At 40.6% G+C, this 18,495-nt stretch overlaps 2 protein-coding genes across 14 annotated transcripts in view; one reads left to right on the top strand and one right to left on the bottom strand.

Annotated features, from left to right (window-relative positions):
* Positions 1 to 18,495, top strand: part of si:ch211-285f17.1 (sickle tail protein homolog) — an 84,561-nt gene that overhangs the window by 22,464 nt on the left and 43,602 nt on the right. Inside the window, exon 1 of one of the 12 annotated variants that reach the window (XM_051066880.1) lies at positions 16,648 to 16,774. The exons of the other annotated variants lie outside the window; for them this stretch is intronic. Within the exon in view, the coding sequence (XP_050922837.1) occupies positions 16,726 to 16,774 (49 nt within the window). The 5' untranslated portion in view covers positions 16,648 to 16,725. Of the gene's footprint in view, positions 1 to 16,647; positions 16,775 to 18,495 lie in introns of those variants that run through there. 12 annotated transcript variants of the gene reach the window in all.
* The window catches only part of insig1 (insulin induced gene 1), a 255,924-nt gene that overhangs the window by 215,205 nt on the left and 22,224 nt on the right, over positions 1 to 18,495 (bottom strand). Inside the window, exon 1 of one of the 2 annotated variants that reach the window (XM_051066889.1) lies at positions 5,809 to 5,812. The exons of the other annotated variant lie outside the window; for it this stretch is intronic. The gene's annotated coding sequence lies outside the window, so the exon portion shown is untranslated. Of the gene's footprint in view, positions 1 to 5,808; positions 5,813 to 18,495 lie in introns of those variants that run through there. 2 annotated transcript variants of the gene reach the window in all.

Here is an 18,495-nt window from a genome sequence, read left to right as displayed (position 1 = left end):
TTTTGTTCAATAAACTTTAAGATTTTGCCTGAGGCAAATTATATTCTTAATTAGCTGCAAATAGCTGATCTCGTCCTCCAGGAGGATTTTCTATCATTTCAGCAGCTTAGTCCAGAAACTGTCCTTATGGCCAAAACAACTTGAGTCTAATAGAGGTGGGAATGATAGCAAGGTATAATCAGACAAAATCTCTACCACATTAATTGACTTCTACCCGTTGTAAATTGACCTCATTTTGAGCCAAATAATTTTCTGAGGAACAGATGAAGGCGCTCTTTGAAAACCTTTTATTTCTGTAATGGAGGTAAGAAAGTACTGTATATAACATCTTATCTTGCCACAGTTTTAAAGGAGCAGAAGATAAGCCATTTCTATTACAGACACAGACTTTTTGTGTTCCTTTTGGATGCATGTGAAATGATTTTCTATCAGCAGCTAATGGCAACATTTTAATGACTTGTACGGACAAATGTGACAGACCAGCAGAAAATGATTTAATAAGGCAGTGATTTGCAGTTCAGCTAATAATGATTCATTAGTGTCAGTCTTCTCAGTTTTTTTCCCTTTTTTCCCATGCCCTCTTTATTTGATATTCATAATTGGTCTGAAAGGAAATCAATTTTTAACCACTGAAAGAAATCTAAAGCAGAAAAGAAGTTTAGCCACAAATAAAAACCATGAGATGCAAAAAATATCTGTTTGTCCTGCAGAGTTCTACAAAAAGTGACATTGTAGATATGTTTCCCTGATGTTGTTGTCCTTTATTGTTGTGCTGCTGGGTGATGGAAGAGGCTTATGTTTTGCTGCAGTCGTTGCTGCAGTTGTTGCTGTAGGCTTTGCTGCAACAAGGATTATCCACAGAGGAAAATCATGCTTCCTGTCATGATGTCGGATGCTGGTGGAGCTAATGCAAAATTTGCCAAGAGATAAAATTAGATTTTTATGTAGGTCCCACTGCAGAGAGCATGTTGGAAAAAGTCACTGTAGGTTAACCAAGAAATAGCCAGATGAAGAGTAAAGTTAGTGAAACATCTGTTAACTGAGCATAAGTATACAGTTTTTTAAATTCACGATATAAGTGTTCCCATTCTTGTAAAATATCCCTATTTAGATGACGTTAAAGTTTAAAAAACACTATGTCATCCTCTCTACTCTTTACTCTCTCTTGATGTTTGTAGGCTCCACATACTTGAGTGGCTCCACCTTTTCAGTGAAGTCATTTGTTTGACCATCTCCTCTTTCCTTGGAAATGATGAGAAGGGGGGTTAAGACTAATGTCCTCCACCCACAGGCTCAGGCGGAGGCGGGAGAGGCTCAAGCAGACACTGCCACTGATGCTCTTGAGTCACTATTAACCCCCGAGCTCTTTTTTTCCCTCTAATGTAAACATCCCTCTGCCTCTCCCACCCATTCACTCCTTTAGGGCATTTGGTTTGATGTGGTGCCTATAACAGACAAGAATATACCAGGGCTGTTTTTGTCCAGTGACAGACATGCTTTGTGTACACATAAACAGGAAACAGTGTGTTTTTGACTGCTTTATCAGTCTGTAACAATCTCATGCCCTCCAAGCCAATTAATCGGGAGGAAAAATTAGGCAAGACTGATGTCACAGGGAAGATGAAATGCAAAAAAATGCACTGATAATTATAATTTGGCCTCTAATTAGTAACCTACAAATGCCCTTATGTGTCAAGCCTGTAAAACTGTAATTGCTTACGTAATTCTCAGTCTTTGAAAGCGTATAAAGCACTCGAGGTTTTCTGTCCCCATAAAACGCTGTTAATTAAGAAAAGTCTGAATTTGAGTATTAAAGCTGCCTAATCCCAATAAATATGGATGAGACTTCTGTCCTGAGCCCTATTTAACAACCTGCTGTGTCCTGCCCTTTTTCTTCAGATGTTGGCTTTCTTATGTTTTCCATCGACCAAACTGACCGCTTGCTAATGACTCATTATCGTGGCATGATTTCATAAGTCCCCCTCTGCCTGACAAACTCAGTTCACTCTCATTTAGACACAACTCCCATTTCTGAAAATATTCCACAAATCCTGTGACACACAGGATGTTTTTGTTAAGCCGGGCTATTCTAGGAAAAGCAGCTACCTGAGCTCTGGGGTTGGAAGTTTTGAGGAAACCTGTCTTCTATCTCTACATAGTCTGTTTGGAGAACTCCTTCCTGCTCTGACTGATAAATAGATGGGACCATGTAAACACTGGAAAAAGGCCTTGCAGAGCAGTTTAATGAGTATCAAATAAAACCATTTCAGGCTAAATGTAATAACAGATACACAGAGAAACAGAGTTGTTATATTTGCACCGTGTATGGATAGGTGGAAGTCGCTGAATCAAGCCTGTATACTCTGAGGACTTTATTTAAGTAGTAGTAGGATTATACAACTGTGACACGTCTTAACTTCAAATCCATATTGCAGTTGAGGACAGATTTTGCCACATGTGACTCAGGATTTGGTGACAGTTTTGTGTCTGGAATAGTAGTTTCTAAGAAATTTTAAGTCTGTCATTAAATTGGTCTGCCACTTTGGCTGAGACTGAAATATCTCAACAACTTCTTTAATGGATTGCCATGAAATTTTGTCTGGACAGTCTTGTTGTCCAGAAGATGAATCCAGATTTTAGGTCATGTCTTACATGACACTGAGAAGTTGAAATATTTAGTTTCTAGTCATACCTTGAGAGTTTGAAATTTGGTACAGATTTCCATGGTGCCCAAAGGATGTATCCCGACTTTGGTGATCCCCTGACGTTTTCTGCAAAGGCACCAGCAGGTTGACATTTGTGTGTTTGGAATGAAATTTTGAGAAAACGGTTGGATGGATTATCATACAATTTGGTATAGACAGGCATGGTTTTGTGAACTCATGAATCCAAACTCTCTGTTTGTCTAATACATGGAATTATCTATCTAGCAACAGGAGAATATTTTTTTAAGCCTTCTTACCTCTAGATCTTTTGGCCCAGACTACTCTCCTGTTCCAGTGAGCTACTCTAGCCAATGCTCCCATCAGAGTAATGAAAGCCATCTTGTAAAACCTGAAATTTTCAATGCTGGAGTAAGGCTTTTACTTTTTTGCTCCACCTCAGTATCCTGAATGAGTTTCTGTGGCATTGCCAGTGTTAATAAAAGCTAAATATGTCTCCAGTGTGAAAATAGTAAAATAGTCTTTATGGCAAAAAAAAAATCTTAATCTTAATATGTCTTAGGTATTTTCCATTTTAGCTTGTCCAGTGGTAACAGGGTTCTCTTTTCAGTTTTTAGCTTAAAAGCTCCTTCACAAGACTTGATGAGAAACTCTATATTTTAAAGCTTATCTTTACAGATAATATCTATATTATGGAGCAGTCATATGGTTTACCAGCCTATCATTACATTCCCCATAAAATAGGGGAAAACTATGGCTCATAATTGGTTTGCTTGGATTTTCCATTTCCCCAAGATCCCTCCCAAGAAGATTCCGAGTTCTGAAAATTTCCATTAGTTTTTATAATGGCAGGAAGAGGGGAAACAGCCCTTAACACACACATTCACCCAAATACCAACACACATAGTTCCGTCCCTTGTGCCCTTTATCACCTTTTCTTAGCACTTTGTTTCGAAGTTTCCTTCCCGTCAGGTTTTCCTTTCATAAGAGTGTATATCCTCCCCGGCAGTAGCACAACAATGCCCCGCTTCATTTCAGCTCTCCAAGATCTGAGACCGCTGGAGCCAATGGGCTGCTAGGCACATGCTAAAGCCATTAGGTGGTGGATGACAGTGGTCAGCCACAGAGGCATTGCAAAATAACCATCTCACTACGTACATAATGAAGCCAAGGGAAAGGAATGGGGTACTGTATCAAACTATTTGCATATGTGTGCACGTGCAGCTGTGTTGAAATGTGGCACGTTGTATGTCTAACCAGTGGGCTCCTACTCATGCAACAAGCCTTTCAAAGGGAGGACTGTGCCATGCATGCCTTGTTCACATCTTGAAATATCAATTCATATTAGACTTGGTTAAAGCTTCCTGTTAATTTTGCCAAATTCTGCTCAGTATCGACTTAGTATGACAGCTCCCAGCCATGGTTGAGGAGGCCTTTTATTATTAGACTCAGACACATCCCATTTGGTCTCTCAGTCAAGCTCAGACAGTTTGATGGAGGACTCTCTGTGGAGCTGGAGAATGACTTAATTACAGTCACTATCTCAATCTGAATTTACTGGGAGTGCATCCATAATGCATGTCTTACTTGGTATCAGCGGGCCCCAATTAGGGTCGACCAATAATTGTGAAAGAAGAGGCTTTGTTTCTCTGCAGATGTGTAGTAAGAATTTACGTGCAACACTGAAGAACAGGATTGTAACTAAGGTCGGTTTTCATCCACAGTCTATGTATTATTTTTAAATTGCTCTTGTCTTGTATGGATTAAGTCAAAAGTTGTGCCAAATTGCCCATCAAAATTTAATTAAACCTTTAGCCACTTGAGGGCAGCACAACAAGCTGTAAACACAACATTGAGATTACTTACAAAGTTGATATGGTGAATGTTTTAGCAATTTAACAGTTGTTTTACAAGCCCAGAAGACACAGAGCAACATTAGCATTCATATTGTGCTATTTTCTTCCCACCTTACAAATGTAAATCCAATAATCATTCTCTTTTAGCTGTTTTGGTGTCCACTAGGTGGTGGACAGTGGGTTTATGAACAGGGTTGACAAGCAGTGAGACTGAACCAAACAGTAAAGGTGCTGGCCATAAAACCAAAACAACAAGCTGAAAGGGGATAAAATCTTCCACAGAGTAGGGGAAAATTGGATAGTAGGGTGATAATTCTTTGTGGATTTGTCACAACAGGCAGTACCTTTCAGTCACTCCATCCATTGTTCACATAAAATATTGATTAGGACAACTTTAAGACCAAGGTGATGCCATCATTCATTGAACATATTTTACTAAGAAACAAATACTAGCAGAAAGGAACAAGTTCTCCAACCATATAGGTCGCTTGTCCCTATCCTTGGATACAACCAGGATACCAGCGGCATCATACCAGACCTTCATTGTCATGGTAACAATAATAGATATTTGGTTAAGGACCCTCACAGTTTGGTTAGGTCTAGGCACAATGAGAACCTTGTTAAGCTGCGGTTTGGGTTAACATGAGTACTTCGTTAAGGTCAGAGGATCTCGATTGTCATGGTTACAATAATAAACATGAGGTTAAGGTTGTGGAATGGTCATGGATAAATGGATAAAAGAAACTACGTTAGTTATCAGTTTGAAATGGGAAATGAACAGCAGTATCCCATGGGAAAGTCATGTGTTTTGTTGACCCACTCATCCACCCTAACTTTACCCTAATGCAGACTTTGTAGCTCATTATACTGACCTGTCACCTGACCCACTCTTTTACACCCACCAGAATTACTATGGCCACAGGAGGTCACCTAACAAGAAAACGTATCAATGGATTGTTTAAGCCGCTTGTACAGATGACCTATGGGGTCGTTTTTTTGAGGACAACAGTCTCGAAATGAAGGTTGCTGTACCACAGACCCACATTCTTGTGTTCATTCTGTGAGCTCATTGTGTCTTACACATATTATTTCTCTTTTTGACTGGCATGTGAACATAATTGAGTTATGCTTTGAAGATCCAGAGATTCATTTTTTATGTAATGTATCCATATCACCAGGGAAAAAACGCAACCAATACATTCTCTTTGGACTACTAAGCAGTACAGTTTCTATGGAGCAGCTGCATACTTCACACTTGATAACAGCACTTAGTTTGATTGTCTGTTCTCTGATTTCCAGCTTCGAGAGGGAGTTTTTTTCTCTCACCAGAAATTGTCTAGACGAATATGAAAGAAAGACATACAAAGAAAAAATCCTGAACATTTCCCTTTTAAGAGTCTATAACTGCATTGCAGTTGGTGGTCTAGTGGTTTGCAGCATGTACAGTATCATTTCCAAGGGGGTTATGTGTTACACAGTATGTCCCAGTAAGCTGGATTCTGTGCTGCTTTGATCAGGGTAGAGTCCCTTCACTAATCCGCTTGAGCTCTGGATGTTTGCCCAGGACACGTATGTACACACACACACAGACTCACAAAAACTGTGATTAAAAAACAGATGTGAAGGCCTAGCCAAAAAAAGATGAAATGGTCAGAATAAATCAAATGGGAACAAACTGACATAACACACAGATGTTTGACAACACATTTGCGTGAATACTTACGCACCACTTTTGATGACTTAGAGGTTGTATCTGTGGTGGACGTTATCCTATCACCCTCTGTGTTTGTATGTAATAATAGTGTTGTGCTCTTTATCCAGAGCAGTTGTAACTAAAATTTAATGATGTCATGCCCACCTCGATTTTCATGTCTTTTCTCACACACCCTGTGGGAAAAAAACGGGCATGATCTCTGATCTGTATTTTAATTACAGCTGCAGGACACAGACAGGATTAGGAAACATAAATGTTCTCCTTCTGTCATTTCTTCTAGTCTTTTTAGGAGCCATTTAAGAGCCCTTAATAGCTCTTGGCTTAACTGTGAATCTCTGCGCCCTGTATTTGAGTTCTAATAAACAGGTGGGAGGGGATTTTTATCTGGATACAGCTGATGAGCGGAAAGGGCGTAATGAAAAGATGGAGATGGAGAGAGGAATGGGGAAAAACGAAACCGGAGGGGAAAAGAGAAGAAGGCAGGGGAAGAAAGCAAGGGTGCCTCTTGAGTGCTTGTCATGGCCCTCCCTGCATTACATCACTGAGATGCTTCAGCACTGATGACATCGTCAGGCTGGGAAGGGAGGCTGGCCCTGGGGATGATGTCATTAATAACCAATCAGAGGACTCTGGGCCAGTAGGGTCTGGCCAGCTCTTGAGGCTGAAATAGTAAGATGCCTGAAAATGTCTTTTCCTCCTCTCAAATCATGGAGCCTTTGTGTCTTGTGCACTTTTTTCCTGAGGTTATTTTTAGACTAGTGACAAATACATATTTCAGACCTGTTCCTGCCTCTGCCACAGAGCAAAGGCTAAGCAGAGCTGACTCTCCCAAGGAGAACAGAGCCCATGTAAATATAACCCTAAGGAAATTAGCATAACTAACCTAATAGCACATGAAGGAACTGCTTTGTTGCCTGTCCACATGAATAGACCAGTCTCTACTTTACTATATTTAGTATGAGCCATGTAGTGTTAAGCGTCCATTTCATGCCAGGGAGGTCATGCCAGTGGGGCATTTTAAATTCACCTTGACTGCTGTCTTAAAGGAGCTGTAACAGTGGCCTTTTTCATCACTTTCCACAACTAACATATCACTGATCTATATTCATAATACACAGTCACAATGTGCTTGTGACCTTGACTTTATATATAATAGCATGAGTGAGCAGGTAGACAGACTTTAGTTGGACGCATTGATATTAATGGGCACACTGACTATTGCAGACATGAAATCTGTTACTTTTCATTTGCAAGACAATTCTGACCACCAGCTGTTTAAATATTTGTGCCAATCTGTCTGTTTACCAACACATACAACTCAAATTTAAACCTGGATTAATTGAATTTTTAATGACTGGGGGACTGCACAAGTTTGAAGCATAATACTGAAATATTATCATTCAACAGATATAGAGAAACATTAGCATTCATTCAGTAATGTTTCTGGTCACTTTGGCATATGTAAGCCCAATAGTTTCTCTCCTTTTAGCTGCCAGCTGCTAAGGGAAATGTTTGTCTCTTTAGCTGCTACAGTTGGCATATCTGAGCTTTTTTTTACTCCAGTGAAAACTGCTCCTTGCCGTATCTGGAAACTAGGCGTTGACAGCGATGAGATGTTGGCTGTAAAAACAAAACAATGAGCTAAAAGACACTAAAATGTTCAGCTAAGTGATAGTTCTCTGTGTCTACACGTCATGTGATCCATTGTTAACACTGGAGTATTAGAACAGCTTTTACATTGTGACATTAGATGTCTCCATAATAATTACCACTCTCAGTGCCCTACCTTGCCTGTTGTATCCCCTTAAAACAGATTTTTAGTTTAACAGACTGTTAAATTACCCTGCTGTGCTACACAAGAGAGGGGTTGAGTCATTTAATATAGTGTTAATTTAGGTTTAAGATAGCAATTCCTTCACAACTGTTGCAAGGAGGCAATATTTCATCAGTCGCACTGTGCCCATTGAGGGACTCCTCTTCCTTCCATATGTCCGTGCCCTGATCCCTGCCTGCCTGTGCAATATGGCATCACTGTGGTGAAACTATTAAACTTTGCAGGCGCTCACTTTTTCTCCTTCTCTCCCATGGGAAAGCTGCAACATTTATATTGCTACAACCACACTATAATAAAGCTTGTGTTGTTATTTCTCTTACTTCCCCTCAAAGTTGGTCACCTGCATTCTTGTGTTTTCTTCTAAGAATTTCCCTCTCACAGCTCTTGAAAATATTCACATACCCTATTTTTGGCAAGATGACAGATCTTTAAGATTCCCATTTTTCACAGAAAGCTTTGGAGAAAAAGAATGCAATTTGCCTACAGAATTATAGTTTTATGCACACTTTATGCCTTAAAGCATTTTCTTCCTCCCTCTGAATAGGTCTGGCCAAGCTGTTCCATATCCACAAACCCTCCAGTCCCAGCCCCTTCTTCTCCACAGAGCCTTAAGCTTGGATACAGTCCACCCACTGACTCACACATACATTCACACAGACAGGGACACTCAGCCATAGACACATGGACAGCACACTGCAGGTTTCACAGATAAAGACTGGGACACTAGTCTTCCCAGGATTCTCAGAGTGGTTCCCCGTCCACATCCCTCCACCACCTGCATCACTTATCAGCTCCAGCAGCACTCACCACTCCAAAAGTAGGAATTTATGGAGCCACTCAGCTTCATCAGCTGTGATGTAGACAGAAACAGATATAGGCACTTGGCTTTGTCTACGAATATAAATTAATCTAAGTAGTTTCAGCATTTTGAGTGGTGCGTTTTAAAGCAACACACCTTTATCCTCAAGTCTGATATCACACTAGTTAATTTACCGTGTGACAAATGCTGATTTGGTATTACTTGACTTAGTAATGCGTTTCATTTTTAACATTGCAGTCCTGAGCTGTTGGGTAGTAATGAGCCTTTACACTGGTTGCACTGTGCTAGCATGCAGAGAAAAAGAGGGAGAAGAAGAGATGCGCAGTGCAGAGGGGAAAGTGGGGAGCACATGATTGACTGGCTGTAAAAGTCTGTGTCCTAAGCTGCTTATCACTATGAAGAGAGTCAATTGCAACGCAATCACTTTTTAATAAACTTGTGAGAGAGCAGGCGTATTGAAAGACATATTTAAATGGGAGACATGTGCAGGCTTAATGCATAGTTAACTCACTGCAGTAAAAGGGACTGAAGTTGCTTTAATTTGCTTAGGACTCTAGTGCGTCTTCATCCACAGCTGTCTTTAACTGTGTCTTACTCCATCTAATTATCACCAGATAAGAAGAGCAGGTGCTTCTCCCAGTGTTTTAAGCCTTTTGTGCAAAGTAAGCCATATCATTTATTGACTATATGTGCTTGTGCTTATGTGCCTCTCTGTTTTTATGTATGTCAATATCACAGGTGCGTATCTGCTATGTGCAGTTGTTTTTGATTTTGTTGACAGAAAACTTGCCAAGACAGATAAGAGAAATCTCATAAACAAGTGCAGAGTTTGGGAGAGAGCTTGGGAATTTTTCTCTCACTTCATGCAATTCCTGTTGCAATACTTAGGCAACATTCTGCAGGCTGATGGACAGTCTGCAGTAAAACTGCTGTAGGCTGATCTGATGTACACAGTGAAATAATCATCACATGACCACAGATCAGCAGAGACATGATGGCTCTCCTTGTCAGGATAAAACTAGCAATGTAGGATTTTTGATGGAGTCCAATGCAGCTGCAAGTTTAAAGGATCAGTTCTGCCAAAAAAGTAAGAAAATAAATGTTAGCTGCTGGTTTATCAGGTACACAAGCCGTAGCTAATCAAGTCTACATATTTGCAACAGCATACATACATGCTGAGTTACATAGCATATTACTAATTACATATCATTAATATTCTTCTAATATAAAATGTAATAAATATAGTATAGTTTTGGTATTGAAACTCATAATATAGAACTCAAACTAGTGTTATAGATTTTCACATCTTACCCAGGTCTAGTCACACTTGGTAGGCTTTTAAACAGATCACTGAGGATTTGCTGTAATTAAATTAACTGCACAGGAATATTTTCTAGCCCAGTGAGTGCTCTGTTATCTTTTATCCTGGGAGTGAGTTCAGGCTGGATCCTCAGGAGATTCTGGCCCCCCAGGAGGTTGCAGTGGTCAACCCAGCGTGAGCCAGTTTCCAAAGAAAAAGTTCTCTCAGGCAGGGGAGAAGAGGTAGCAAATTCCTCCTCTTTGGCTCCTGGGTGCATGTCTTCCTTCCAGCTGCAGCTGTTCTCAGCATCTCTCCATCCCTCCCCCTTAGGACGCCACCGGCCTCAGTGTTGGCCCAGAGATGGTTGTCATGGGATACCAACAGACATCTGAGCCGGTGGCTAGGTTGACTTACACCTACTCTGGCCACGAGTTAATGAAGTGTGCACACTGCCGGGGTTTACTGGCAAACACATGCATTTGTGTGCATACACGCACATAATTGCATGCACAGACACACTAACAAACACAGTGCTTCATTAAGCAGCGCTTAGTGTCTCAGTTAATAAATGACAAAGGAAATATTCTGGAGCCTATTTCCTTGTGAAAGATTGAGAGGGCAAACATACTATCTTATTTTGCCTTTCACACACTCACATTCACAGACACAAGTTGTATAATTTCCTTTGGATCATTGCTCAATATGCCTGGAGCATGTTCAACAGCATCCCCTGGTGTGGGGAAAACGCAGCGCATCTCAAAAAGTGCATCTCAAAAGCAGCAGTGATGTGTTTAGTAGACAGAAGGCAATAGCCGGTTAGTTACTTTGGATTGATCCAGTGCTGATGTGTGTCAGAGTGGGGAGTAGCAGACAGATGCTGTGTTTGTGCTGATGAGTGGAGCTGGCCAATAAACTGAGCTGTTTGTTTGAGTTGTCCTTCGGCTGTCTTAGAGAAAAGTATCAGAGCTAACAGGCCTGGTCTGCCGGCAGCACTCGTTCAACTCCCCTCCGCTTGTTTACTTTGTTAGCCTTGCAACGACTAGAGAAGGAAGAAGCAGAAAGAGAGATAAGAGAGGCTGAGAAGACAGAGAACAAAATGATTGAATAGTGATTTTCCCAGTGTTTAAGTATTATTTGCTTTTACCAGGGTAGTAGAACAGCCTTGTCCAAAGACTCTGTTTGTTCCGAAGACTGAGTTAAACTTTATTGAAGTTGTAGTCCATTCAGTAGGTGGGGTATTAACTTTGCACTTGAGTTAAAGATCTAACAGTCTTATCCACTCAGGATGAGCAATTCCACTTGGAGGTAAAGCAGCAGTAAAATCAATTTGCCATGCTTCATTGAGTCCAGCTACAGGAAAGAACCTTACTTAAATATGCTGGGAGTCTCTTGTGTGATGGATATGTATTTAACCTTTATTTTGCAATGTTAAGCTGTCAGATTCTCTGCTGTTCCATGGCTGTTTTGATATCGCACCAACTATTTCCACCACTGCTACTATTCCCAGCGCTGACACACACCCACACACTCATACACACACACACACACACACACACACACACACACACACACACACACATACACACTAGACCACATGTCGGTAACTCATATCTTTTGGCCAACTGCCTGTCAGGTTGGCAGCCCTGTCTGTTTATAAGGCTTCACCAGAGCGGAAAGTCTGGACAGGCCTGTGTATCTGACTACACACACACATAGATACAGCACATATTTGCACATACACACACGTATCTTAATTGAAAGATGCATTGCAATCAGTGTGTGTATGCCTCATTAGGCAAGGGAGGTAGGAAAAAGAGACAGAGACAGAAAAGAAGAAGAAAAATGTAAAAATACAAGTAGAAGAGGAAAATCTAGTCATGAGCCGAGGAGTCAAACTACAAACTTCAGGAGAGAAATCTGACATCTGAAATCCCAGTGACTTTTTTAAGCCACTAACAAGATTTTATTTGTCAGCTTCATATGTATAATTCATATGTGGTGTTTATTTTATTCTTGAAGGAGTGGACAGTTGTGTGATTTAATGGCGAGGACAGTAGAAAGGAGACATTTGGGAAACACTGATATTTGTTTACTATGACAGTGCCAGTGTCCCAAATGGACACCACAGTTATGGGTGGATGCTCTCACAGCATATAACAGGCTGTGTGGAGTTTACTCTTGAATCAACAGGTCACATAAACACAGATAGGGGAGAAGACAGAGGTTAGATCACAAGGAAGAGAATGGAAGGAGAAAGAAAATGAATCGAAAAAAAATCAGAGAGCAACAAAAGTACGACCTTAAACTGTAAGAATTTCTGAAAACTCAGTCATATTGGAATCATTAAGTCTGGTTCTATTCTAAGACAGCATAAAGTAAAAAAAAAAAAAAAAAAAAAAAAAAGCAAGATCATAACAGCCTGTTGTTCTCCCCATATTGTGACATCCTGACCTGAAACTCATATAATCAACCTCTCAAATCAAAACAAAGCCGCACTCATCCACAGCCTATTGGAGGGAAGGACCTGGGGGTAAAGTTCACCTTATTCACAAAGGCCTCTGTGATTGGTGGACTCATAAGTGGACAATTTTCTTTGGCACTGAGCCTCAGGCTAAACTAGAAGTAAAATTCCTCTATTTATGAGAGGTTTCTGTTTCTCCCCTTCTCTTCGTAAGGAAACACTTTCTCATGAGGCATGTTTTTCCCATTGTGTGCGAAATTCAAAAGTGTTGACATGACTTGAAAATTTTAGTTTTTATGACTTGAACAGGCAAGGAGTGAAACAGACACTCAGGATAGGAAGTCAGATATTTCCTGCATGTGATTGTTAGTGTATGAATGACTGTGTTTGTGTGCATATGTGGTGTGTGTGGTGTGAAAAATGTGGCCGGGCTGCATTGCAGGGGCATTTTCTAACTCTGGTGTCACATACCTTCATGGAAAGAGTTTATCTGCCGGATCAGCAATCAGTGAGAAGTTGGTGTAGAAATCAGCTCCTTTTTTCCGTTGGCTTTGAGCAGGTCACCTCCACAGACATGCACCCATTGGCCTTCTACTGTAGCTTGGCAGGGTCAGTGTGCAGTGCTGGCTGGTGGGTGGAAGAAAGTAACATGATAAGTGAAAGGCATGGAATCAGGTGGTCTCAGCCTGACATGGGAAGGATGTCTGATAGGAAAACAAAGCTTCTTTAGGCACAAGACGCAGATGAGTGAGAAAACATGTCAGTTTTTACAAGCCATCATTGTAGTTTTGGGTCTCTCAAAAAATTACATTATATTAATATGTTATCACTGTAAAACAAAGGTTTACAGCCGCAACTCTTATAGACTTATATTGGAGTGCTTTGAGCTACATGCTAACATCAACATGTTAATATGCTTGCAGTAACGATGCTAAGATGTTAATGTTCAGCATCTTAGTTTAGTGTGTTAGCATGATAACATTTGCTGACATTGTTGAATTGAACGTAATGTGTGAACCAACAACTGACTGAATGTACTAGCAATGCAAAGCAGTCAGAATTAGTGGCAAAACTTGCAGCAGTGTAAGTGGTGATGGGTTTGCTCACTAATATATGCACTGTAATGCGTCTGATCAGTAATGCGATTGCTTAGTCTAGAAAAAAAGTGAACAAACCACATATTCAGTCACTACAGATCCTTCAATTGAACAAAACTGTCAAACTCTTTCAGCAAAGTGATTTGTGTTTTCCACTTCTGAAACTCGAAAAAGTCAAAGTGATCACAAATGTCATTAGAATGAATTTTCTAGGAGCAGCATCTGTAGGAAAAAATTGTGTCAATCAACCTACTAGATGTTGAGACGTTTCACCAAATAACTGAAAACTTTGACCTGCCGGTAGAGCTAAATGGTTAATATTTCATTCTGGACCAATGTGGCAGACCAATAGTCTGACCTACACTGTCATTCCTAGCTGCTAGTGTGGCTAAAAATCTTATTAACGTTATGGGATTGGGTCATGATTTTTTCACTCCATTTTTTTCAGTGGCATTAATAGTTTAAATACCCTGTTAAAATGGATATTATTGCAGTATGTTTGAAGCTTAATTTATTCTAATCATATTTAAATAGATACTTTTTGTACACCAGGCTCAGTTCCACATGAATGGATCATCTGATTTCTTGACTGATAACTTTTACATCGCAAAAATATTGTCAGATAGTCAACAGTGGACCAGTGCTGTTATGTGTATTAGTATTCATGGCTTCAGGGTATCACTATGTGAGCTGTGCTTTTACGGCACACAACAGGGCTTTGTATCTAACTGCATAGTTATGGGACAGTAATAGTAGGGGAGAGTGGGAGTGCGCACAGGGATACATTCCTCCATAAATAAGGGACAACCAGAAAGTAACTGCGAACAGCAGGAGGCCCTACTCCTCATAAGACCTGGGTGTTCTTGGGCAAGTGTTTCATGTTGTCTTTCAGCAGAGAGGAACATCATTTACTCAACACTGGCAGCTGTGAAAAAGAGAGCGACATTCTCGAGCTATTGAAGCGAGGCACAAATCACTTGCAGATCCCCTGTGACATTCTGAAAGAAGGAGGTCATTTTTTGGCCTGGAATGTGGACAGTAAAAGTGCAGGGAGGCAGGTTGTTTGGACCACAGGTTGTAATTGTCGGTTTTGAGGAGCTGCTTTAATTATGAGTTTGGCTTGGCAAAGACTGACCTGTTGGTTGGTTTGGGACGATGTATGTGTCATTGTCAGGACAGAGTGCTTTTGACACAGAAACACTGACACTAACTGTTATGGCTAAAAAAGAATTTCTGTAGAAATAAGCAGCATTTTACATTTCAGTGTTTAGAGTCTTTGATACAACTGTTTATTATATATTGTGAAATAATTTATGTAAATGTTCAAGATTATTCCCACTCAAACTATATAAAATATTAGGGATAGCAGTATGTGTGCCTAATGACTGGTGACTGAGGGCTCATTTTCTTGTTGTGTGTCCATCAGTATGATATACTGTAGGTATTTTCAGTGAACTTGTAGTGTTTTAAATAGTTGTACTGTTGAAAGTGGAGCGTGTCCCTGTTTCTGAATTCAGCATTTTGCCTGCTCTCAGAGAAGAATCTATCAGAAGAGGAAGTAATACTGCATTTAATATGCTATAGCTGTTGCTTTCACCATCTGCTCTTCTAGCTATTGCAACATGTTCAAGCCTGTTCTCTGGGGGTTTCTCTGGGAAACATAGGAAATCACTCAATGCAGAAGTAGATGAAGCAGATTAAGGTAAAGTCTGTACAATTAAATTGACCATTACAGATGACTATGTAAAGACTACCAACATATAATATAAGGTTAACTCAGTCCCACAGTATGATTAAATGACATGACTGATGTCTATTGCCTGCTAACTGTCTGCCTATTGTGGCTGAACATGTGAGTGGGTGAAAGCAGACAGAAAGTGGGTGGAAGCGGACTTGTCTCCATATGTTAGACATTATCCATCAGCTGCTGCATTGTGTTTGTTCATGCGCTCACCCCACCACTTTCAATTACATGCCCCACAAAGTAGGCCATTGATCCTCTCACATTTTCCTGTTAAGGTGCGTCGGTTTGTGCTGTCTTCCTGCACATTTAGATTGGGTCACTTACATCAGCAGCTGCAAAGAAATGAACTCATGCACAGATGCAGCCCTTCCCCCCCACCTCCTCCTTGAAAAACACTCATGTGCACACACACACACACACACACACACACACACATCAGCCATAGACATGAACATGCTGACATGTTTGCACAATATAAGATGCCGGCGAGTGTATTTGCTGACTGTCAGGCAAACAGGACAATGTTGTTTTTCATACAGCCTAGAGCAGGAGCAAACAGAAAGACTGTGGCGTCTCCCGTGAGGTTCCTAATTGGAAACAACACTGCCTGCAGGACTGACGCTTGTCTTATTCTGTTGTGTTGATCAGATAACTCGATCACATATTAGCTGGCTGCCGTACGCTGAGAGCAGTTTGGATGTGGCTCAGAAGTAGGTTATGACACATTTGGATGCATGCTAGTGTCTGGTGGGCCCCTCAACAGGGACAAGAGACAGCTTGCAGACAAAGTCCTGATAAAGAACAGACTGTGGGTATATTGTGTATGTATAAGTGTGTGTGTCAGACAGTTTGACTGACACCTGTTAGTCTCAGCTTCCAGTTTTAAGAGAAGAGAATGTGTTTTTCATCAGTATCCTCTTTTACAATGCTCTATATACTGTCTGTTTCGATCACACACATTTACATTCGGTCTATGACCACTCCATGGTAGCAAAAGAGCTTTTAGTCTGAGGGTGAGGGGCTAGTTGCCCTGTGTCCTGGAATGTAGTTGACTTTCTAAATCCCCACCAGTCTATCCTGGGGCTGTGGGGCAGGGCCTATCTCAAGCCCCCTTTTTCCACGTGAGCTACGTCTGGAATCTCTAAGCAAGCAGTTAGCTGATTCTCCCAGCCTCACTCTTTCACCGTCAGTGTGTGTGTGTTTGTGTGTGTGTGTTTGTGTTGATCTCAAAGTGCAATGGAAGAAGAAATTGCAGATGAAGACAAAGATTGTTCACTTGGGGAAGGTAATGAGCTTTCTGACATGCCACCCGCAAAATGAATGCAGATCCTTTGGAGGTTTGAGTCTGTTCTGTCTGCTGAGTGTAATTTGGTTGGCAGTGGGGAAACTGTGTTTGGGAGTTAAAAATAGGATTGGAAGTACATGAGACGTGCTGCGGCTCTGAACTTGAGCAGGGTGGGGGGTTTGGGCTGATGGTGCTGGGGACAGGGCTTGATCATGATGCACCAGCACTTAGTATTTCTCCAAATTCACGTTTGCTTTCTGTGTTTGCTGATCAAAGCAGTTTGGTGTTTTCCTCAAAAGATCTGGAGGTGACAATGAAACGGGCTACAACTGTAGATGGAAAATAGAGATGTTTAGTGGAAGGAAATTTCATGGCACAGGAAAACAAATAGGATTTCAGTCGCTTTAGCTACTAAGCTTGCGTTTTTCCAGCACTACGAGGCTACCTCTTTCTCAGTCCCAACATGTCTTTGTGAGGAAAACAAGAAATTCCTTTTTCATCTGTGGCTCACAGCATGCCTTCAAGCTTTCAAAGAGGAGAAGAAAAGCCATATTAAACCACCCACAAAATAGTGGCAAATCACTTGAAATATCCTCCTTTAACTGTTGAGGAGCTGATCTTCGTAAGAGGTCCTTTATTTTCCACCATTACCCTCTGAAAGGTACACATTATAGCTCTACCTGCCTGTCTAGAAAACAAGGCAGCAGATCAGCTTGTTTTATTGCTTCTTTTCCCTCTGTTTTCACACTCGAGCACCTCTCCCCTTTTCCTTTATTTCTCCTCTCCTCTCTTTTCTTCCAGCACAGAATCTCATAGGATGCCTTTCATATTGATGGATTATAATTGTATTCCCTAGGCCCTGATTGATTCAAGGCAACAAAGTGCAAAGATGTTTATATGCCTAGGGAGATCGTTTACCCTACCTCCATTCTGCTCTACAATCAAATATCCATCTTTAACATTTAACACCATGTTTTTGTTGTTTTCATATGAGATAAAAGGGGAAAAATTTGGTGCTTACAGGATAAGGCCTTCTGATAAAGAGTTATTTTAACCAGAAACTTGCTTGATATCATGCTACCGTTGTTGTAATTCTGTGATCCCACTTGCAACCAGACATTCATGGTGTTCAGTGGGAGCAGAAATCTGTCACACACCTGTCAAAAATAGAAAAAGATATTTTCCTTTTAATATCCTCGAATTAAAATCTTACTGCATCTGGTAGTTTCTGCTCAGTCTCAAAATTTCGCAAGGCTCTGCATGTATAAACAGATGCTCTGGATATTGTCTCCTAGTCTCTCCATTTGCATCTCCCTACATTAATGGATATCTATGGCTTTTTTAAAAGGAAAGAAGCCTGAACAGCTGTTTCAATTCAGTATTTTCATCACCAGTATTGTGTCTGTCACGTTAAAATGTGGATTTATTATTGAAATATAAAACAGCATGAATACATAATGAACTGGGCTGACTGCATATCAGACAATGTTTATTTCAGTTTTGCTTCTGGAGAAAATATTAACATCTTTTTGCATATGGAGTCACTCTTCTCCTCTCTCTCTCTCACATGAAGTATGTTACAGCAATAATGAAGAGCTTACAGTCTGAATTTTAAAAAGTTGTAGGTCCCAGATGGTTAGATTGGTTCTGACATGCCCTCTGTATGACCTATGGAAGCCTAATATATGTGCACACTTGTTGTTGATGTCAAAACATCAGCA

The sequence above is a fragment of the Lates calcarifer genome, linkage group LG24 (genome assembly GCF_001640805.2).
Source record: "Lates calcarifer isolate ASB-BC8 linkage group LG24, TLL_Latcal_v3, whole genome shotgun sequence".
NCBI classification, from domain to species: domain Eukaryota; kingdom Metazoa; phylum Chordata; class Actinopteri; family Centropomidae; genus Lates; species Lates calcarifer.
Note: the sequence above shows the minus strand (reverse complement) of the source record. Positions and strands in the feature narration are given on the sequence as shown.